The following is a 24032-nucleotide window of genomic DNA, read 5'->3' as shown; positions in this document are numbered from 1 at the left end:
GCACTTGTCATTTTAGCCATCATAGGATAAGGTCATTGAAGGATTTTACTCCAGTGGTTAGCCTGGATATCATGCATGTGTAATATAAAACAAACCAGGTCTTCAGTGAACCGACATTCAATATAAAACACACAGTATTTGATATTTGCAAATAAATCTTGAAACTCATAACTCAAGATTGTTTTATGTGAGCTTTGGAAACCACAGTGTACCGGTTCAATTTTACAAAATCTTTCAAAAGCTTCGAAGGTATTTTTTTTTTTACTCTAAAAAAAAAAGCTATAGGTACATGTTGTCTAATAATTGCTGAAGTGGCACGATATTCAAGGTTATTAAATTCAGAATTAAATTTGTGTTCCATTACATGTTGTTCCAAAGACCAACTCGCATAAGGGACCTGAGAGGCTTTCAGCTCATTGGGCACTTTAGACAACTGAAAGACAGAAAAAGTCTCTCTTGATTAGCTACATCTTTTATCAGTAATTATTGATATAATGATAAGTGCTGAAGAAATGGGTTAAAATAGAAGAATATATGCCTTATATCATATTCATCTTAATTGCAGTATATTAATATATGCACTTTATAATGTTCTTTTAAGTGTTTAAATGCTTAACGTGCTCACTGCATAATATTTTTGAAAAGTTTATCAGCATTATTCACAAACAAGAGTCAAGTGGATGGTGATTAAATATGTAAAGTTATTGTTATTCTTGTGCCACCATAAGCATATTATTGCAGTTTGTGTTGCATGGGATCTTGACGCAGTAATAATAATACTGCAAACAAGCAAATCAATGTTTTTTTTAAAACATTTGATAAATAAATTGCAACTTTTGTTTGGTAATTCCATCAACATTTATATTATTATGGAACAGGACGACTAAAAACGTGCATATACACTATTAAAAACGGGGGTTGGTTAACTGAATTTTTTACTTGTCTGGTGTAGGCGGACGAGAGAGTAGAAGATATATTTGCAATACAAAAACCTTAAACTGTCAGCAGATGTGTGGGAGCCTCCGTTCAACTAAATGTCACTGTCAGCATATAGCACAGCGACTTGTACACAACGCTAGATTGACCTCCACAAGGCTAAGAAATAGGGGTATCACATTATCACATGGTCAGGCAGCTACTTGTCGCACGGCAAGGCCGAAACCATCTGCAGGCATGATCTTTAGGAAACAAGTGTGTGTGTATACATACATATATATATATATATATATATATATATATATATATATATATATATATATATATATATATTAATTATACATACACACACAGATAAATATATACACATACATACATAAACACACACACACACACACATATATATGTGATAAACAAAAACAACTGTATGTCACCCTTATATTATGACCTTAGTTTAGGAAACCACATACACCTAATATAAACAGATATAGATTTGTTGGTAAGTGTATAGGTTGTCTGGTTAAATTACAATGTACACACATTGTTTATTGTTCACATAGTGCTGACATATCCTTACACTGGGGGAAACAGTGTGTTGGGTACCTTGGATGAGTATTTTCCTCACATGTAAATGGATATATGTATATAGCAAAACTAATAGACTGACAGACAGAGTGAGGGATAAGAGTGTAGAGAGACAAATTTGAGATGGATTTGAGATGGATATGAGATAGATAGGGGATAATATATATATATATATATATATATATATATATATATGAGATAGATAGATATGCAATAGATAAATAGATAGATAGCTAAGCAATGTATTAATACTTAAGTGAGCTAAGCACAGAATAGTTAAGAGTGAACGATTGACATATAACCAGAACATAGCTATGTTATAATAAAAAGTAATGGAACATCTGACAGTGCAGTAATGAAGAGCAGCACATGTATAGATGGAGCACAGCCGTAAGGTGCACACAGGCTGCTCCTAATCACAGCTGGGAGCCCGTAACACATAAGATAAGAGGTACTCACAGCACTTCCAGGTCTCGGAGAGCACGGAATGCACCATCTTCAATGCAGCTGATCTGGTTAAAATCCAGTTGCCTGTAAACAGATTAGGAGGATCTACGTAAAACACAAGCATAACGGTTCAGTGAAGTCAATGTCCTTATGATCTACAAAGCTAGGCCACTCTAACTAGGAGCCTCTCCAGCCCACTAGCCTCCTCTTCACACTGCCATGCACTGTCCTAGCCCTGGTGTGCAGGACACAGACGGGAGCTGTGAAAGAGCTGTAGTAAATAATAACTGCACCTTATATTAAATGCAGAAGGAATGCAATTTCATTACATCAAGTAAAGTCATCCATTAAAAGCTCTCAGCGTCATCTCGCTGAAACAATTTCATTAAGGTAAAGGACTGTAAATCACTTAGTGTCACACGTATCCCCTCACTGACCTAACTCAATCCATTTATCAGAGGAGCCAGCTGCATGTTAATTTTACTATCTTTGGCAAGAAAGGGAAAGATGCTATTCTTGTTTAATATGGCTGCTTTGCTTAAGCCGTGTATGCTGCTTCCTTTGTGCTGCTCGGGGAGCAAGTTCACATTAAAGTAGTCCAGCTGTCGTGCTGCACTTTTATTCCAGTATTGCTGAATGTGACTTTAACAATCAGGGATGCATTTAAGGACACAATATGAACGTGGACCTCTGGGGTAGAATGAGGACTCATCTTATTCACAATCCATCTCAACAGGAGATCAGGCAGCGTAATATCTTGAGAAGCATAGGGAGAAGCAGTGCCACTGGGTCAGGTACAACATAAAGATACAATTAGGTGAGGACGCCTCTTACAATGATTAAACAGTAATGAATTTAAGGACAGTGAAAATAAGAATAGAAGACACAACAAATTCTATAAGTATTCCCTGATTGTAGAACTTCAGAACTCACTAAACTGGTTCGTACTGAGCAAATCCTATATAATAAGAACTCGCACATATGCTGCAGTGTTTGTTACTACTGTGGAACAATGACTGGGTGTAAAGCATGTCCTCAGCTACTACCCAGGAGAACCCCATCTTCAGTGGGTCATAAACACAAGCTCTTTCCCCAGTCCCATTGTATGTTGCACTGCTAGGACTTACTTTTATTCTTTTTTGCAGCAGTCCTAGACTTTTTAAAGTTAATTCCACATCTTATTTTGCCCAGTACCCCCCTTCCGTATAAGCTGGTAAGTAAGGATGTAAAATGCAGAGTGCATATTAGAAAATGTAATGTCATTAAAGGGTATTTTTACTAAATTGCGGTTTTGAAAAAGTGTAAATGTTACCTATAGCAACTAATCAGATTCTAGTTCTCACTTATTTAGTACATTCTAGAAAATGACAGCTAAAATCTGATTGGTTGTTATAGGCAACATCTCCACTTTTTCATACCTGCAGTTTAGTAAATATACCCCTAAATGTCTATTAGATTGGTGATGCTCTAATAAGTAGTTAAATAATAGTAACGAAGGACATTATCACGCAGTACAAATCATACAGTAATAAAATTATTATGACAGGTATGAAAAAAACCTGTTGTTCTGACTAATATAGGTATGCACAAGATAGATGGAGCTCTGGGTACCTGAGCCAAAGTAAACTGCATACCCTAAAAGGTGTCCTCTTGCCAGTTACAATACGTTCTTCTGCTCTGCCTTAAAGTTGCTTTATTGTATGTCTTCTAAACATAAGTAGAAATAACTGTGTTTGGGATTAACTAGATTGTATTCTATTAGTAATGTCCTTAGCACTGCTTATTTTATTTTTTTTTAACGTATGTGCCCCATTTCTGGTCTTTGCACCATCAACATAAAGGGGATGCCCATATATTTGCAAGTTTTCAGATTTGATTTCAGTTTCTGGGGCATATTCACTTAGCTGCGATGTTCCTTCGGTACCGCAGATTTCTCCTCGTTCCCCTATGGGGGGTGAAGAGAAATCCGCGATGTTTCATCGCCGCCGAGTGCCTCCAGAAAGATCACGAAGACACTCCATGGCTAATTAAATATAACCCTTTATGTCTTAAATTAACCATGAGCGTGCAAGGACATTGGAACAGTCTTTTTGAAATACATCACTTGTGTGCATTGGGATGTTAGTACATTTGCTGGAGTTTGTCTAGAAATGTATTGTCATAAAAGTGTGGCCGGGAATGTACAACAATGCACTGCATGAAATGTATAGGGATGAGGGTGGGTTTCCGGCACCTCTGACCAACCAGAGGATTCAAGTCCTTTTCCATGATTCCTGAAAGCACGTTATATAACCCGTCCTGCTAAAATAAGTCTTGTTTTTGTACTCCAGTGAAATACTAGATGCACCTGTGCGTCCAATCCACACTTGCCATGTAAGGTTATAACTATTCTCCCACCAGATGGTGAAATCATGTGCCCCCACGGACACCACCATCTTGGCCTGCAAATCGATGCAGTTACATTTACACTACATCAATGTGCATTGTGCATTTGCCCTTTAGAAGATGGTCCTATCTCAATATGAGCCTTGTAAAGCAATCATACCTAAATAGGTGATAGTTCTTGCTCTATTAATCTAAGTCTGGTAAAGAGACTAGAGTAGCTAAATATTGTAAAATTTGTTGCTAATTAGACAAACCCCAAACAAAAAAAAATTTCTCCATGAACCACTTGGGATATTTTTATGGGTGCACCTATCTGAGTGGGCTTAAGTTGTATAGGCTGATGATAACAACGTCCTATGGCAAGTATGGTTATATCGTTTATTTGATGTCATGGTCAAATTCCAATACAATGTATATCAGCTGAAATCAAGTGTTCATATTAGCTGTGTACTTATGAATGAACACACAGAACAACTTCATATGAACTCCTAATGAGGACTTGCAGAACCCCCAGACGATTCTCATGTCACTAATCATTTTTTTATATTAACATTTTTGCTTATCATTTAATTGAGCGTACAACACGCACAGCTGCACTCTATAGCGAAAATGCTCTGGCAATTTTTATGATTAGAACATAAAGTAAAATATCTAAATGATGTACAAGAAAACGGTTTGTGGCTTTAATACGTTTCCCAGGCGGCTCTACAAAGTTGGTGACTAACTCTGCTCTGTTTAATAGTTGCCTATTGTATTATCTCATGAGACCTGCAGCATCAGAACATCCTGGAAGAAGAATTAAACCTACAGACCACCCCAACACAGCAGGTGCTGCTTTTATTAAAGTAGTCATTTTTTATGTTTTGCCATTTTACACTGCGCTATTAAAACATTTATATGGTGGTTTTGATGCAAATTCTTTATAACTACAAGCACTACTGGAGTCAGATGAAGTTATTTTTTAACATACATTATGGATCTTTTTATCAATAGGTGAAAACCCCTAGATCCAACGAAAACATGAGTTCAGGCTTCTAGTTCTAGCGCACATGTGAAAGCCAGCTCACGCTTGCACAGAAGAAACCTGCACTGGCCTGGTGAGCAGTAAGATTCCTCTTATCACTGCATCGCTCATCTGCCATGGTAACCTTTTATGTAAAAATTGTGATAAGTGTGAGTTTAGGGAATATTGTGAAAATACAGCTTTTGTTGTGCTTTTTTTGAGTGGGACAGTATTGCCCTTAAAGGGACAACTGCAGGACTTTCTTGAAGGGACAACTGCAGGACTTTTGTCTGATTCCAGGACAGTTGAAAGATGTGTTCCAGTAACTGGTTCATGTGGCATTGAAATGGTCTTTATTATGGAAAGGAATGGGAGATGTTTAGTGGCAGCCCAGTAACTTCAGAAGCGCTGGGAATGCTTCAATATGACCACACCCCCTTCTCATGCATGGTGCATGAAGGTATGCACTCAATGTCCCGATAATGCCATCAGCTTGAAGGAGCAAAACAAGCTCAATATGATATACAACAGTAAATAGGTCTGAAAAGTGTGGGGTAGACTTAAGTTCTGTATGTTAGCAGGGCTCTGGATAACTGCTGTGGAGCAGACACTGTGCAAATGTTAATAATAATAATAATAATAATAATAATAATAATAATAATAAACTGCGGTATAGATGAAGTTCAGAAACTTTGTGGGTTAATTTCATGAGGGTCAGTTGCAGGGTGACTGCAGCGATGAAAAAAGTCACTGTTTTAGCATTCATTTCATTGCTGTTATCCGTGTAAATAAGAATGCTAGCATTTGGACAAGGCTGCTAATCTGGGCTTCCACACTATCTGGACCTTCCAGGACTCTCTGTACAGTGCTGCCCTCTGTATCTTGCAGATCTCAGCACCTCACTTACTGTCCCTTTTGCTCCTTTTCTCTCCCATTGCCCCCTCACTTTGGAAAGTAAGTTCTCACAGGCAGGGCCCTCTACTCTAGGTCTTATGTCTGTCCACTCTCCATCTTCCCCACTTGTCTGTCTTACTCGTTGGTCCTTTTGCTGAATTGTTTTGATACGCTTATATTATTGTGCTAATTGTATACAGGCATTTATTATTATCTGTTCCCATTGTTATGTTTACGGTTTTAACACCACCAGTGGTTGTGCTTGTTGTTCTCATGTATGTCCTATCTGTACAGCGCTGCAGACACTTTGTGACGCCTTCTAAATAAAAGATAATAATAATGATGTCTAGAATAATGTCAGGCATAGAGTTTGTGTGTTGTACCGATTTATCCACTTCAGTCATGATGCTGGTGAAGACTTGAGTTGTGTCTACAAGACGTAGGCTGTGGGTTTGGATGGGCATTTTTTGCCTGCAAAATCAGATCTGTTCTGGACATAAGTGCTAAATCACAAATCATTGCATTTCAGGATTCAAGTCTTATTCCAAGGTTGACACCAGGAAACATTAGGATCTGAGAGTTGATGTATGATATATCTGCATTCCCACATTTGCTGGCAAAGCATCATGGGAATGTCAGTTCAGCATCAGCAGGAAAGCCAGAGGTCGGCTATCTTGTTGGAACCCTACTCTCTGTAACAAACTGCCTGCAAAACATCCTCTCTCTCTACATACTACTACTATTACTGCTACAACCCACATAATCAACTCTCGCCCTACCTATGGCATTTCTCCTGACCCAATTGGGCAAAGATGACAAAATATACAGTCAAAAAAAGAATAATAATATTCAAGGTTATGATTGGGAAAATATTAAACGTTCTGGGATTTAATATTAGAAAAAATGCTGATTCCATATAATAGAAAATTACAATTCTAGACGTTTCCAGTAAGACATTCATTTAAGAAACCATTGTGTGTAATAAGGAAGCTCTGCATCCTGCTGCAGTAGCAGCTCTCCCAGACTGCAGACTAATTCTGCCCAGCAATTAACTAAATTGGCTTTTTATTAAAGTGATAATATAGATGTACAGTACAATACTTTAACCTCCTGAACCATCTATCAAAGTCGTTTAAATTGCTCCATGGCATGAAATGCACCTCTTCGTACAGCACCAAAGAGGAATTGCTTCCAGACAAATTGGCAAAATCCTTCCATGCCATCAAATTTGCCTAATGCAGTCTGTAGGTTAATCTAAAAAAAAGGGCAAGCTGTATGTGGGCCTGTATCTTATTATCCTTAGCTGTCAATAGATAAATCATTGCTGACACAGCGTCTTCTAAATCATCCCGGAGAGGAGAAATCATTGAGGACAATCAACTCTCTCAGTTTTACAAGATGCCACTTAAGTGCGAGGTGCTTTGTAGCGTTTAACATGGCTGATCTTAGATAGTGCGCTTCCTCTTGCTCGTTTTCAGATGGGTGTTATCACCGTACCCATTAATGAGTTAGGATAAAAGAAATGAAATAAAGACGCATATCTAAGTTAAAGAGGAATTCATTAAACTGCAATGGAATGGAATAAGCTAATCAGCAATAATCTGTATATCGTACATTCCAGGGAGACTGCTCTGCCATATGACCAGAAAGTATGTACCCTTACATATCTTTCTGCAACCTGTGCCTATCTTATCAGTGGCCTATGTAATATATGTTATAATACACCCCACCACTGTAAGTTATAAGGTTATTACCATCAAGATTGGTTAGAGATCTCCAAGGTGATTTATAATATCCCCAAAATGTACAGCAAGAGGTTTTTCATACCATTTAATATATTGAAGTGATGACATCACAGTTTAGATATTTTTTACCGGCGTTTATACACATATTAGCGACACTGTTAAACATATAAGAGCACCACTGGTGTATAACTGGGTGATATTAAGTTATAATAAAGAGGAGCATCACCCTTCCCTACCCAAGCAGACCTTCCCTTATTTACAAACAAAAAACAGAATTCTCTTATAGTCATCACTGAAGGAAATGGTTTTATTGGACATATTTATGTAGGTGGGACCAGATGTGTCTGTGATAATTCTGGTACATTAGAATTAAAGTGCATGCAAAGCTTTTTTTGCAGAGGTTTGTGCAGTTAAGCTGACATTATGTCACAAAATTGAAGACTCCTTGTGCATCTCAGTTTTGCGTAAATAGGCTAAAAAATATTCATATATAATAAAATGACTATTCAGTTCACAGGTAATGTGTACGGATTACAGCCAGCTTAATAACCTGTCATTTCCCAATAAGCAGCAGGACTGCATTATGATTTTTGTGTGAAGTTAAGATAAATATTTGGTTCTCTATAGTACGCTGGCTTTGTGACTTGCAGCAACCATGCTATAAGTTGATTACTTAAGCAATTTATGCTGTCACTCTCCTCTGATTGCCTTAAAGTGCATTACATTAACTAAATGAAAGAGAGCCATTAAGAATTTACTGTTCCAATTAACCTGAAAACACCACTTTAGCTACCTATATTTTATGCTTGCGAAAATGTAAAATAAATTCTATTAAAGGCCGTATAACAGCTGCCACGGACATTGGTAAAGGTCAGTGGAACGCATCATTTTGTTTGGAAAGGATCTGATGGTTTTTTAGGTAGATTGTGTCTACAACATCTGCAGGAACCTACATGGCAGACATGACTCTTCAGTACGACAGCGAGAGGACACAAATGTACATAGTACACGGCGCATATCTCACTGGCGCAGCTCTTCACCTGAGTACCAAGCATTCAAGTCCGCCTGCACGTGTGGGTCGCAAACACCACCCATGGACTCAGCAGGCCTCTGTTCATAGATGCATGACTAGACTTTTAATTAATTTAGCAAGTTTCTGTAATGGACACAAGCAGAGATGAGGTCATTCCTAGTCTGCGATGTGTGTTCTCCTCAAATTCAGTACGTATTGTGTGTACTGGTGCAGATAAGTTCAGTATACAACATTTTCCCTTCACAGAAAGATATAATTCATATTGATGTAATATAATTTATATCCCAGACCACTAAGCTCACAAGTGTATAGGTTAGAAACAGCAGTAATATTAGGTTTATTTTTTACCAATAGGCAGTAAAAAAAGTTAACAACAATTTGAATCATTTTATCATCAACCGGGGGGCATGAATTAAGTAACATTTTGAGGCATTCCCTTTTAAGCAGGCAAATCATTTAGGAATATGAAGCCAAGCTGATGTTGCTTTAAAGGAAATTGTGGAGAACACCAATTCCGTTTTGGACAGACAGTAAATGTGAAAAAAATAGGTACAGAAGTTACAAGAGTTCTTGGGAGGATGGAGGAACTTGTGAAGTTGTAATTAGAACATGGTTATTTGCCAGTATCTGCAGAAAACACAGGTTACGTGAACCACGGGCTGCTGCTCCAAGATCTTCATCATTTATTTATATAGCGCCACTAATTCCACAGCGCTGTACAGAGAACTCACTAACATAAGTCCATGTCCCATTGGAGCTTACAGTCTAAAGTCCCTAACATACATACACACAGACAAGGGTAAATTTGTTAGCAGCCAATTAACCTACCAGTATGTTTTTGTGGGAGGAAACCGGAGCACAAGGAGGAAACCCACGCAAACACAGGGAGAACATACAAACTCCTCACAGATGGTCGGGAATTGAACTCATGACCCCAGTGCTGTAAGGCAGAAGTGCTAACCACTAAGCCACCGTGCTGCGACTCACTTAGCTATTACAGAACAACAAGTCCCAGAATGCACGGTCACCCTCTGCCGGCAGATCATACCACGACTGTAATTCCACAACAACATCTGAAGAGTTGCTGGCTGTTTAACCCCTGCTGTGAGGCAATGTATTCCAGTTCTCCCAGGTCAGTCCCTCTAATGTCTAAACAATCTGCAACCCTCATTCCTTTACCATTAACTCGTGTCTTCTCCAGGTCCTCCGAACCGCAAGTCAACAGCTGTGCACAGATACAACTGTGAATTGTTTAACAAGACTGAAAAATGACAGGCGGATCTACCAGCAAATGCTTCATCCATATTTCATGCAACAGCAATTATAGGGAATTGGGGAGGGGGGGGGGGGGGAGAAACACACCCTGGAGTAAGTCAAATAGCCTGTTTCAAACTACCTCTGTTAAAAAAACAATAACAGGAGTTATTTACTAAATCATAATAAATCGGATAATAAGGTAGCAATTGTATAACTAGAGATGACTGATCATGTCAGACAATGGATAAAGATTATACATGAATCGCTATATCACTATTATCTACTTTACTTGGTACAGATCCACATGTGGCAGATTGCATCTCGCACTCACGGCTTCACTGCTTAAGAATCAGGCTGAAGACTGATTTGTAAATCTATGAGATACGCATCTTTATTTTCCCCACGTTCTCGTGCCATAGTGTATACACCATCAACACAACAAGTCTGCTCTTTCATTCTGACAGGTTGTCGTGAAAATAGACACAGCGGGAAAACACACTCATACGTATGCAGAATTTCTGGCAGGTAGAGCCTTGCAAGCCTAAGGACATTCACTGGCTATTACGCAGCAGTAATCAATCCATATAGTTTATTTTATACCACTAGCTGGTTTCATGCCCAGTGATCACTGGTGCTAACCTGTGAGGTCGCCAACAATCTGCTATTTTATGAAAATATCATATTAAAGGCAGTCAATAAAAGGGAAATCTTTGTGTCACATCTTAATATCAAATATAAAACAATGTTATACTTTTTATTTTAAATCATTTTAAAATAATTAAATCATCTGGAGTACATGCTCCGCACTGTCATTAGGCAAATGTCCCTGTTATGTTAAAGGACAATAAACATTACTATCAAAAGTTATACCCCATTCTAAAAGTGCACGTCCCGTGCGCATCTGGCGCAGTCTGCCGCATCCAGAGTGTCCTGCTGGCAGGATGGTGTCAGTGAACACCACACTGCCTCAGTGAAAAAAATAGACCAGGGTCAGCAGGAGTAAGGAGAGAACAGTGTGAGCAAGCAGAAGCTAGCGGACCGACACTGGGCGCACGCAAGCCCTCAGCTGATCCACCAGACATCGTAAACATCGGACCACAGGCAAGCATATTTTTGGGATCAGGTATAATTTCTGATACTCCACCCAAAACCTAAATTATAGATTTAAAATTATGTTTAAACTATTTTTCTTGCTATTTTTCATCTATTGTGTGAATTTTGCTGGTGTTCTGGATTATGTACCACCAAAAAGGGAATCTGTCAATTTAATTCATAAAAAAATACATAATATATAAAAAATAAAAATATAATGAAAAAGTATCTATATTATTTTAAACCTGTGTTTAAAAATAAAAACAGCTAAAAAGAGGCAACACATTCTGCAAAACACTGCAAGGCAGCTTATAAACATGTCTGTAAAAAGATCGGTCTGGGTATAAATCTACAACCTTTGATTTTGCTGCAGGGAGATTAATTATTTAATTTATCTTATAAAGAGTTAAAAAAAAAAAGTTTATTGCATCTCTTAAAAATCCTTACGAGAAACAGGACAGAGACGAAAAATAGTAGTTTATGAATTTTGCATGTAAGAATGATTTCCTGTTGCAAGACGTCTGCTGGTTTACATTTTCGAAACAGGTCAAAATATTGTTTGAATGTCATAAAACATTAGAACTGTGTGGTAATAACGTATGCGCTGCATTACACAATGTCATAAAGCCCCAAAAGACACAGCTCTATTGGAAAATACTTACAGATTTTTAATATCTACCGCACCGCGGAATGCCTTCCTGGGGATTGCCTGAATCTGGTTTTCACTGAGGTCACTGAAAACAGAAAAGAAGCAAAAAAAACAAAAAATAACTATACAGGGACTACAGGTAGCATTTCATAAATAACACCATATTATTCTCTCCCTCTCACACAAAAAATATATAAATATTATATATATATATATATATATATATATATATATATATATATATATACACACACACATATACGCGCACATACATACATACATACATACATACATATAAACACACACACAAACAAACATTACATATTATATAGTAAAATACATTCATCTCTACAATAGTAATAATATATACAATAATAGTAATACAAATGCAATCGGTTTGCATGCTGTACTAAACCTGAAAGTTTTTCTAAAATGATGTTACAGAAAATAATATGATCATTCCAAACATATTTCGGAAAAACTGATGAGGAACAAGAGAACACGTTCTAAAGCAAAACAAATGTGGACAGGTGCAATATAACGAAACATCATTATAACGAAAGTGAATATTAAGCTGAATTGATAGGATTTAATGTGTATATTACCACAGTAATATACTGCACACATTTATCTTTAGGATTAAAGCAGAAAAATTAAACACATCTATTATTTTATATAAAAAATAATTATAAATAGGACACTAAAAATGATGACATTAAAAAATGAAAATGATATAAATAAATAACAAAACAAGACTATAGTAGGGGTTACTTACCTGTAAAGTGTAAATGTGCAACTCATACTGCTGCAATCAATTAGATATAAATGTACTTTTATAATGTAACTTGCACTAGACCGAGCAGACGTAATTGCTGGCTGTATGTTATGGGCACTACACATTTGCACTTTTTGTAATTAACCCCTCATTTTTCCATAGATAGGACCAAATTTATTTAAAATCGAGACCTCTCAATTTTATATTTTGGAAAAACTTGTTTTTTGTGGAGCCCAGGGGAAAAACGATTGTAAGTTTTGAGATTGAATTTTTACAAAACAAGGGATATTCAGATAATTAGAAATAATTGAGTCATGAGGTAATTAGCTGAGGAATACAGATTCATTCAGGATATTTACTAATAGAGGGAAAGTTATTTGAAACGCATTCAGCTATTTTGTAACTGTATCCCGACTGTGCTGGGTTGACAGTCAATCCCATAACTGAAAGAAATAATGACCTTCAGCAGTATGAATGTCAAGTTGATTTATACGTTCCTTTAAAAAAAATCCATGCGGGCCACAAGTGTGTAGTATACACTTAGTGCAGCTCTGATTTATTTACGACCAAATCATAACACAATGCAAATGTTAATCAGAAACATAGAAAAAAAAAAATAGGATCCGTCTCTTTGCCTGGTACTTGGTACTGTAGAACATATGTTAATTGTTATACGGCGTGCTGGGGTGCAGATGTATAAGACATTATCATCTGTATTATACAATGTAATATCTAGACATTATTTCCAATCATTTTCCTCCAACATGTACCTGTCATAAAATGTAACGGACAATTGTATAGATGCTGGAAGCTGTGACTCGGTGTTCCGCAGGATAACGTAAGTAATGTTTCCTTCAGTGCATTGTCATCTATCCTGACTCGCTCATCTACTTGAAAGATGAGACACAAAATAGCCTCTAGTGACTCCTGTTGTGTTAGACACCTAGGAGGACATCTATGAGAACTGGTGCAATAACCCCAAGCAGACATTTAATGTAATTCTCTAAACTGAACTAGAGGAATGACAGCATCTGATTGGCTGTTACAGGTTACAGCAACTTTATCACATGCACCAGTTTTCAGAATTATCCCCCATCCACCTCTGTGTCCCGTGAGAAGGTTAAGTGAAATAAAGTTAGTCACAAACACATTGTTCTATGTAGCAGTCACTTGACCTTACAGTCAGTGCCTGAGCACTGGGACAGCATACACACATACTTCAGCAGAGACAGTTACTTTGGGGACTAAACCGATATTTAGAACTTATTATTATATTTAGGAGCCTGTGAATTCACTAGGAACCAGTGACGTTAATGAGACACAATTATACTTTATATTATCCGTTATACGTCTGTTTATATATTCTAAAACTAATGTACGTGATTATGGTAAAACAGAAAGTATGGCTAGAGGAAAATATTTTGGCTAAAACAATATTTGGTGAAAGGGGCAATTAAACCGATAATGATGCTAGTCTTAACTACAATGTTAAACTACAAAGCTAAGGTTTTAAAAACAAATATAAATCTCCCACCTGACGCCACCGATTTCTTTGAGCCAACTATGAACCCACTAACCTTTCTATAAAGCAATACGTGACCTTGTGATAGTCCGCCCCCCAGAACTGTAACTGGATAGTAATATATACAGTGACAATGAAACATATATGCCAGCCAGCACTTTATATAAAGCTAGGATTATAGATAAAAATATCATTAGCTATTTGGTGTACATAAAATGCTGCATATAAAGTCTGCTTTGTTACTCTTTTATGGCCTGATCTGCAGCGGTTTCTTTGTTTCTTATCTTCCTGTCACTTCTCGGTACAGCCTGCTGCAAATGATAGCTATTTATTAGTTTCACTAATTAGCTGATCGAGCAGTCTATATATATATATATATATATATATATATATATATATATATATATATATAGCTTAGGGAGTCTGACTCCTGCTACATAAGTGAATGGAACAGAGCTGAAATACAAAGATTTAAATTTAATAACTAAAATATAATAATAAATAACTGTTTTGCCTATGATTGAGTGGGTTTCCATGGGCATTCTGGTTTTCTCCCATACTGGTAGGTTAGTGTGTGTGTGGTAGGGAATTTAGTAATTTGCTCTGGGGCAGGGAAGATGTGAAGAATTAAATATAAAGTGTTATGTTGACGCTTCATAAGACAGTAGCAGAAAGAGAAGACCGGAAATGGTCATTTGATGCTCTGGGTAGTTTTCTATTAGCTGCCATGACTATAAAATAAGCTTCAATCGTGGCGATAAAACTATTGATGTGATAAGTGTTACATTAATAAATAGGCCTCTAAATTCTCCAACAAGTTAAGCACAAATATAATTTGTTGAGGCTATCTGCCCAGCCTTGTCTATATTTATTATACCAGGAAAAGTGCCCTTCTTTCACCATCTGAAAAACTGGGAGAGAAACTTCTATAAAAAAAAAAAACTGGAAATGAAGATAAATCCATTGTTGTACAACATAATGAAGTTCCGAGGAAAGAATGCTCATTAACGCGACAATTAGAATGTCCTCATCTCGCTCCTGGCAGACTCTGTTCAGTGTAAGAATGATCACTAGAACATATGGAAACTAATAGGAGTCTGGACTTATATACACTGTATAATAGATGAAAGAGCATATGTTGGGAGTTCTGTACTGTATTAGCAGAGAGATAATGCCTACTGGTTCATCTCAGTAGAGCTGTCAGACAATAAAGGCCAGTGGCTATTATTTTAAGCTATTGCATCAAGCCATTACAATAATGTCCTTGCAGTAATGCCATTTATAGATTCATTTATGACTTTCCTTTAAATGCTGTTTCAGCGTTCTAAAAAAGAAAAAGAGCTTAATTATGTAATGGAAAAGAGACAGTCAGCTGGACGGGTCCTCTCTGCGTTCCAGTTGTGCTTCAAAGGGATATACCATCTACCACATAGGAGCAATAAATCTTCTGTGGATGGCAACCTGCTTGCAAATTTAATTACCAGTAATTTTATTCCCCCCCTCTACGGTTTAACCTTCCTAAAAGTCTGACAGTGACATCATAAATCTCCAGTGCCATCCACTGCCTTTCAAAAGCACTGACTAATGCTTAATGACTAATGTGGCCTGATATCTTTTCGGAAGGGAGGGAGGATAAACTGCTGAAACAGTGCTGGGAAGAGACCAGAAGTGACAGTATTATTTTCAGAAAGCGAGAATCTGCTCAAAGTGGCAAGATAAGTGCACCCATAACGGAAAATGGCATCATTTGCTGGATAGGGTGGCACAAGGAATCATGACGAAAAAGGTCAAATTATGATGTAATAAACTGTAAAAACCGCAAATGAGGATGCAATCAGGGGTATGTATATTTAATAAAATACGGGTGCAACAAAACCATAAAAGAAAAAAAAACAAAAGATACTAAAGCACTTAAGTTTCTACAAGATGATCAGGGTCTATGGGGAATGTGAAACAATGATACAACAATCTGCCTAGTGCAAAAAATAAAGTGCATAGACATATTGGGGTAGATTTATTAAGCATTCTAAAAAAGAAAGTGGAGGTGTTGCAATCCAATCAGATTCTACCTATCATCTTCTAGAATGTAATAGATACATTTTAGCTAGAATCTGATAGGTTGCTATGGGCAACATCTCCAATTTTCCTTGTTAGAATGTTTGATATATTTACCCCATAGTATTTATTAAGTGCTAGAATATATTCAACTTCGTATACTCTCAAGCAAAGGCTGCTGTCTACATGTTTAAACAACTGATCATGCCCCAATATACTAATGACCTTGATCCAATGGAAAATACATATACTTCATATTTACCAAACAACGCTACATGGAACTGCTTTGTTCCTCAAACCATTAAGTTAACATTAAACTCAGTGGTCAGTGAAGGACATGGAGGCCAAATGGATGAAGTCAGCAGACACTCTTAACCCTAAATACTATTTTATTATTGGTACAAATCAGATTCACCTATTTATGATGATGATGATGGCAAAAAAAAATAGCTCTGTAAAAGTAAGGCAATGCCTTGACTGTGTCTGTGCTTTTTCATTAAACTTCTTTCATATACAAGATTATAGCTATTCTTCTAGAGAATTATTGTGTACAGTGTACAGGATCTTTTTATGTGATCAAATCTAATTGAATCAGACTTTACAAAAATCTCTCATTCCATCATCTGACATGGATCAACAATATTATTCTCAGATATCACAGACAAACGAATATTTCCGTAGCCCAGCAGTCCCATGCATGGGAGAATCTGATTAAAATATCATTGTACAGCTTCTAAGCAGATGTTTTGGCAATAAACAGTGAACAATGGTAAATGTAAAGAAATGGATCTTTCAAAAAAAGACCATTGATTGAATCAAGTATGATTCATTGCATGACATAAATCACAGTTGTATTTTTTTTTTGGGGTATGTGAATTTAAGAAATAGAAATTACATTTTATAGTATTGTTATAATTCACATACTGAATGCAGAAAAATATAATTATAATCTCTATACACAGATGCAACATAATATATAACATATCACATCTACAAGGTACACCAGGGCTGCTGTGAGATACATTTTCCAAGTGATAATATAATCATAATATCAGTAGAACATAATGCATATACAGGCTCTAGAGAAAGTGTCACGTACAGGCCCTAGAGAAAGTGTCACGTACAGGCCCTAGAGAAAGCGTCACGTAAAGGCCCTAGAGAAAGTGTCACGTACAGGCCCTAGAGAAAGCGTCACGTACAGGCCCTAGAGAAAGCGTCACGTACAGGCCCTAGAGAAAGCGTCACATACAGACCCTAGAGAAAGCGTCACATACAGACCCTAGAGAAAGCGTTACGTACAGGCCCTAGAGAATGCGTCACATACAGGCCCTAGAGAAAGCGTCACATACAGGCCCTAGAGAAAGCGTCACATACAGGCCCTAGAGAATGCTTCACATACAGGCCCTAGAGAATGCTTCACATACAGGCCCTAAAGAATGCTTCACATACAGGCCCTAGAGAGTACATCATTCACAGACCCTAGAGCAGCGGGGGCCAACCTTTGGCTCTCGAGCCAAATGAGGCTCTTTGAACCTGGAATTGAGGCTCCTGACCAGCTGGTACTCACAGTGCTATGGGTGCTTCCAGCCCCAGAGAAGTGAATTTCTGACAGCCGACAGCTTAGTGAACTTCAGACAGCTCGGCTGCGCGAGAGTAGCCAAGTCATGTGACCTGCTCTGCATAATGCAGGGAGGTCACGTTACTGCAGCAGTCCAATCAAGGAAGGAGGAGGAGAGCTGTACTGTGCTCTCACTCCTTCCTCTGCGCTGGATCCAGCATCTGTGTGAGAGATGTGACAGGTAAGTAAGGGACATGAGAGGCTGAAAGGCATTTAAGGCAATCTGAGTGTATTTGAGGAGATCTGTTGGAATGTGTGGAGGTTTGTAAATTGTTATATTTTCAATATATGTGTGTCGCATGTATGCACGTGTTTATACTGGGTATATGTACTTGCACACATATATAAAAAGATAAAGTCGGGTCTTTGCGGTAGCTATAGATATTTTTGGGCTCTTGGCCTCCGACTGGTTGGCCTCCGCTGCCCTAGATAATTGCGTCATTCACAGAACATAGAAAATGTATCGAATACAGAACATAGAGATGCTAGGTTTGCAATGCCATCACATAACACATTTTCCAAATAAGTAGTGGACTGTTTATAGAATTCTCAAAATAAGCAAAACCGATCTGGTGAGAAGAATTGCCTTTTACAGACCCAAATTTGCCAACCCATCTGCAGTAAACTTTTGTGAACAAATTCCCTCATTATAGTCCCAATTATATAGCATCAATTATCCATGTTTTCCTGAAAAGGTGCAATGTTAAACACCATATATGTATCTACTTATAATTACAAACAACATGTATTAGATGTTGTGGTAGGAACAGCATCTTGGATGGATCTGAATTTGTCTTTATTTTGCTTCTCACTGTAATTTGTTTTTCCCCTATAATACAGGCAATCATCATAAAAGGGTCATATATTGTATTTCAGCGTGCAAGTGGGACTCAAAGAGCGGCTCAGCATCCAGTGAAATATATGAAGTACATTAAAGTAAAGCAATATCAATCATCCCCCATCTGAATAACATTATGTTGCTTGTTAGCATAAAAAAAACTCTGAAACCTCAGTCTCGTCATGGAAGTCAATTCATTGACCACAAAATCAATTCTGTCCTGCTCTCTCTCTCCAAAAGTGCACTTAAATCAATTTGTTACAAGTGCACCGCATAAAATTAGATGTGAACAAAATATGCTTTGTTCTGATGTCATTATAATACACCCGAATTTTGAACTGGTTTTTGTACAACAATAACAGGAAAAGCATTTGCAATAAGAAGTCAGCCCCACCCATTGCTCTTTTAGTCTATAAATTCTCAATTAGCAAAACCTTGGTATTACATCTGTTTGCCATTAAACCATTTGCAGATATAAACCAATTGCTTAATTTGTCAAGAACCCAACAACAAAGACAAAAGGTTTTCGTCTTCTGCTGCAGTATACAAGTCTCAAAGTTCTACCTTAGGATGGAACTGTTGGTGTCTTAATGACACATACACAAATTAAACTGTGTGTTGGGCCCTCTGTTTCCTCACTGGGGTCCCGATACAGAGTTGGATGCATGTAAAAATACCAATTTCCGTACTGCACATGTGTACCAAAGTTGAGCATATATTAGACATGTCACTTTGTCAGGTCAACCATAGCTTTTAGAGATGTGTCCGATTTTAACTTACACATATGCATAAGATTCGCCTTTTTGTTGCAAATCTCTACACAACACATTCATAGAAATGTAATTTTGCAGCCTTTTTTTTTTAACATGATTGTTGGGACACATTTTTGCAGCCCCTACAATAACCCTTATGTTTTTTATCTGTTAGCGATGAATGTAAGTTTGTCTCATTACTTGCACAAAATAATATGTTGATACAATATAACAAAAGATAATCAGACAATTGTCTGATAATTGACAGTCTGTAATTGCAATGTCAAAACTAAATAAAACAGTTTGAGCCTGATTCATTAAGGAAAGTAAGGTAAATAAAGGAGTAAATTTTCTTCTGGACTGTTACGGCTAACGGTTACTATCATGAACTTGTAGAACTGGATGTAGAAGTCTTCACGTATAGAAGCCGCCTTTCCCGTAGAGCTTGTTATGATCACAGGTACTCAAATGTCCCCGGGTCTTACACTCGGCGTAGTACAAGCTTATGAATGAACCGTAGCACGGAGATGACAAGAAAGTGTGGTCAGGGACAGGCTGAGCTCTAGGGTCCGAAGCAAGTAACGTGGTCAGGTACAGGCAAGTGGTCAGGGCTGGCAGCAATCAAAGGTAGTTAAGGTAACAAAGCAGAGGTCAGGGCAACAAGCAAACAATCAAATCCAGGAAACCAGCAGTGGGTGATACACAGTGAATCAATCTAAAGGTTTCAGCAAACTGACAGGAGCAGGTAAGCCAACAGGAACTGAGCGCTATAAGCCCTCCCTGCCTTATATACAAAGATGGACCAATCAGCAAATCGGAGGCACAGCAGAATCAGGTCAGAAGGCTGTTAATTAATTTCCACAGTTGCGTGTCTGAACACAAGGTGCCCCGACCGTTGCCTCAGCACCGTCAAGGCGAAAACCGGAAGCGACGTCCTAGTCGGCAAGGAATAATGAGTCACAGCGGCTTGAGGCACCGCCGCGGCTCGTGTCACAATATTTTGCACAAAAGTGAAAAACTAGTTGTTTTTTCATGTAGCAAACAAAAACGTGACAGTATTATTATGTTTCCATTGACATTTAAAGTTGATCTAGGACATGCCCTACCCCAACTATAAATCTGTCCCCACATTTTATATTTACCTCCCCCTCCAATGCAACATGGTTTTGTCAAGGTCCAAAGTTACTACTTTTTTGGTTTACTTTCCATAATGAATCAGGTCAGTAATGTACAAGTATATTTAGCTAGAGTGGGGCAGTTAACCCCCTGTTTCCAATTTCTTCCCTTCAAATTGAACAGAATGAAATCTTTTATACCTATTACTGTATGTGAATATTTTCTTTTTTACTTAAACTATATTTTTTATTCTTCTGAAATCTTCAGTAAACATATTTTCCAGGGGTTGACAACACTGATAATAATGGTAACACACACAAAAGTGTAAGCATAAAAATACATCTATACTTCTGAAAAAGACTAGTGTGTGTGCCTACAACGTAACAAGTAACGGACAATGATGTCACAGCAGTCTAAGCAAACTGAGCCAGGAAGTGACACCCATCAGCTTACAGTAAGTATTCCTGAGAATGGGGGACAGTACAATAAAACACTTTACCTAACTTTAACTGCTGGATCCAATAGGACTGGCTTTCCTGTTTTTAAAATGAGTACATATTGAAGGCAAAGGATATACACTATATGGACACAAGTATTTGGCCACACCTGTTACTTACTGAATTGAGGTGTTTCAGTCAGACCCGTTGCCAGAGGTGTATAAAATCAGGCACCTCGCCATGTGGTCTCCATTTGCAACATTTGATACAAAATGGGTCGCTTTGAAGAGCTCAGTGACTTCAAGCGTGGTACTGTAGGATGCCACATTTCCAATAAGACGGTTCGTGAAATTTCATCACTGCTGGATATTCCATTATCAACTGTAAGTGATATTATTAGAAAGTGGAAGTGTTTAGGAACAACAGTGACTCAGCCACAAAGCGGAAGACCACGTAAAATCACAGAATGAGGTCATAGACTGCTAAGGTACATGGTGCATAAAAGTCGCCCACGCTCTGCTGATTCCATATCTGAAGAGTTCTGAACTTCCACTGACATTAATTAATTATAGTACAAAAACTGTGTGGTGTGAGCTTAATGGAATGGGTTTCCATGGCCGAGCAGCTGCATACAAGCCTCACATCACCAAGACCAATGCCAAGCATCGGACGGAGTGGTGTAAAGCACACCGACACTGGACTCTAGCGCAGTGGAAATGTGTTCTGTGGAGTGACGAATCACGCTTCTCTGTTTGGTAGTCAGATGGGCAACTTTGGATTTGGCGGTTGCTGGGAGAACATTACCTGCCTGACTGCATTATGCCAATTGTGAAGTTTGGTGGAGGAGGGATAATGGTATGGGGCTGTTTTTCAGGGTTTGGGCTAGGCCCCTTATCTCCCGTGAAGGACAATCTTAATGCTTCAGCATACCAAGTCATTTTGGACAATGCTATGCTTCCAACTTTGTGGCAACAGTTTGGAGAAGGCCCTTTTCTATTGCAACATGACTGTGCCCCAGTGCACAAAGCAAGGACTACAAAGACATGGTTTGATGAGTATGGTGTACAAGAACTTGACTGGCCCACACAGAACCCTGACCTCAACCCATCAAACAACTTTGGGATAAACTGGAACATGATGTTACGATCCAGACCTTCTCATCCGACCTCAGTGCCTCACCTCATAAACGCTCTACAGACTGAAATGGGCACAAATTCCCACAGAAACACTCCAACATCTTGTGGAAAGACTTCCAAGAAGAGTGGAAGCTGTTATCGCTACAAAAGGGGGACCAACTCCATATTAAAGTATTTGAAAACATTACATCATTACAGTCCCTGTTGGTGTAATGGTCAAGCGTCCGAATACTTTTGTCCATATAGTGTATGTTATTTTGCAGCTTTAGTTGGTGTAATGTAGGATGATGCACCTGTACGGTAGGAAATAATATACACATTTAATACTGTGAATACACTAATGTATAACATTTACACATCTGGTAGCAGAGGATACATTCCCATTGTTGCTGATGCTGTTATGGCCAGTCCAGCCTGCCAGCGTAATGCTAAAAGCTTAACAATCAGTGTGTTGTAGGACACCTGGTAAACAGAGTATAATACATATTCACAGCAGTTGCTTTTATCCTGCTTAATAGAGACCATGGACTCTGCTATCTGCTGAAAACCTCTCTCTTTGCTTGATCAATAACTGACAGCAGACTCAGGCAATCTGCTGGTGGAACTACAAGTTGCAGCCTGTACTGCCCGTCCTGGGAACTGTAGTCTTTCAACAACTGCTGCTTCGTTTGTTACTCTCCAAGTACAATATTCCCCAGATACAACGTTATCCCTGAAAGAGACCACCCACAACTTATCATAAAATGACAGAGGTACAAGGACAAAATGTTCATAAAAATGTGTTGCTTTGTTCATTGGAACCAGTTTCAATGATCACATTTAATGATGTGTTGGAAAGACAATGGCGGCTCTCAAGCTCAGTGCGTGTCTCCGCTGCAAGCTCTTGACCTTGTTCTTAGCCCTATTGTGAGCACATATCTGGAATAAGCTAGCAGACCAATTCATAGGACACTTGACAACAGCAGATGCAAAATGCAAACCTGACAGTAAATTCGCTGTTCTTCCTTTTATTAACCTTGGAGAATGTAGTAACACATTAACAAAGCAATCAGGGGCTTATTTAATAATCTGTTACAAAGTGCACTGATGTGGTGGAATTCATAGCAATCAGATACATGGTAGTTTGTGGTGGTCACACTAATGAAATGGTTGCTATGGGTTACAACATGTGTCTTACTTGCACTATTTTATTAAGTAGCCCTTATACTGTTAAACACATCATATTGACCCACTGGATGTCAGAAGTACAGGTTCTTTTAGATAATAGAAATATACATCAGTGACGATAGATAGATCATTCTAATCTGGAGTGATTAGACGTCGTGGAGTTTAAAGTGCCCAGGTGACACCGCCTATATGCTAAGAGAACTGAATTTACCTTATAGCATGAAGGATAAAAGAATGGCAAAAGCAAAACAACCAAACTACCTATTTTTGATGGCACAATTATAATTTCCTGACCCCAGAAGGGACATATCCTAACATACTAGAGCAGGATTGGCTAACCTGTGGCACGCCTGGTGTTGTGAAACTACAAGCCCCAGCATGCTTTGCCAATATATAGCAGCTTATTGCTGGAAGGGTATGCTGGGACAACACATGGAGTGCCACAGGTTAGCCAAGCCTGTACTAGAGGGTCCCTTCTGCAAAGAAGGGATGAGGATGTCTAGATTAGAGGTGTAGAAGGCCGATTTATAGTAGGTTGGATCATTTAGCAGTGTAGTTTAGTTTGTACTGAATACTTGTTTTCATATACT

General features: G+C 38.1%; 1 protein-coding gene across 7 annotated transcripts in view; it reads right to left on the bottom strand.

Moving 5' to 3' along the window:
- SLIT2 (slit guidance ligand 2) overlaps window positions 1–24032 on the bottom strand; it is a 216233-nt gene that overhangs the window by 66082 nt on the left and 126119 nt on the right. For all 7 annotated transcript variants that reach the window (XM_075194722.1, XM_075194716.1, XM_075194717.1 and 4 more), the window contains exons 5-6: window positions 12040–12111; window positions 1981–2052 (exon numbers count right to left, since the gene is read on the bottom strand). In XM_075194722.1, the coding sequence (XP_075050823.1) occupies window positions 1981–2052; window positions 12040–12111 (144 nt within the window). The remainder of the gene's footprint in view (window positions 1–1980; window positions 2053–12039; window positions 12112–24032) is intronic.

Source organism: Mixophyes fleayi, chromosome 1, assembly GCF_038048845.1.
Source record: "Mixophyes fleayi isolate aMixFle1 chromosome 1, aMixFle1.hap1, whole genome shotgun sequence".
Taxonomy (NCBI): domain Eukaryota; kingdom Metazoa; phylum Chordata; class Amphibia; order Anura; family Limnodynastidae; genus Mixophyes; species Mixophyes fleayi.
Note: the sequence above shows the minus strand (reverse complement) of the source record. Positions and strands in the feature narration are given on the sequence as shown.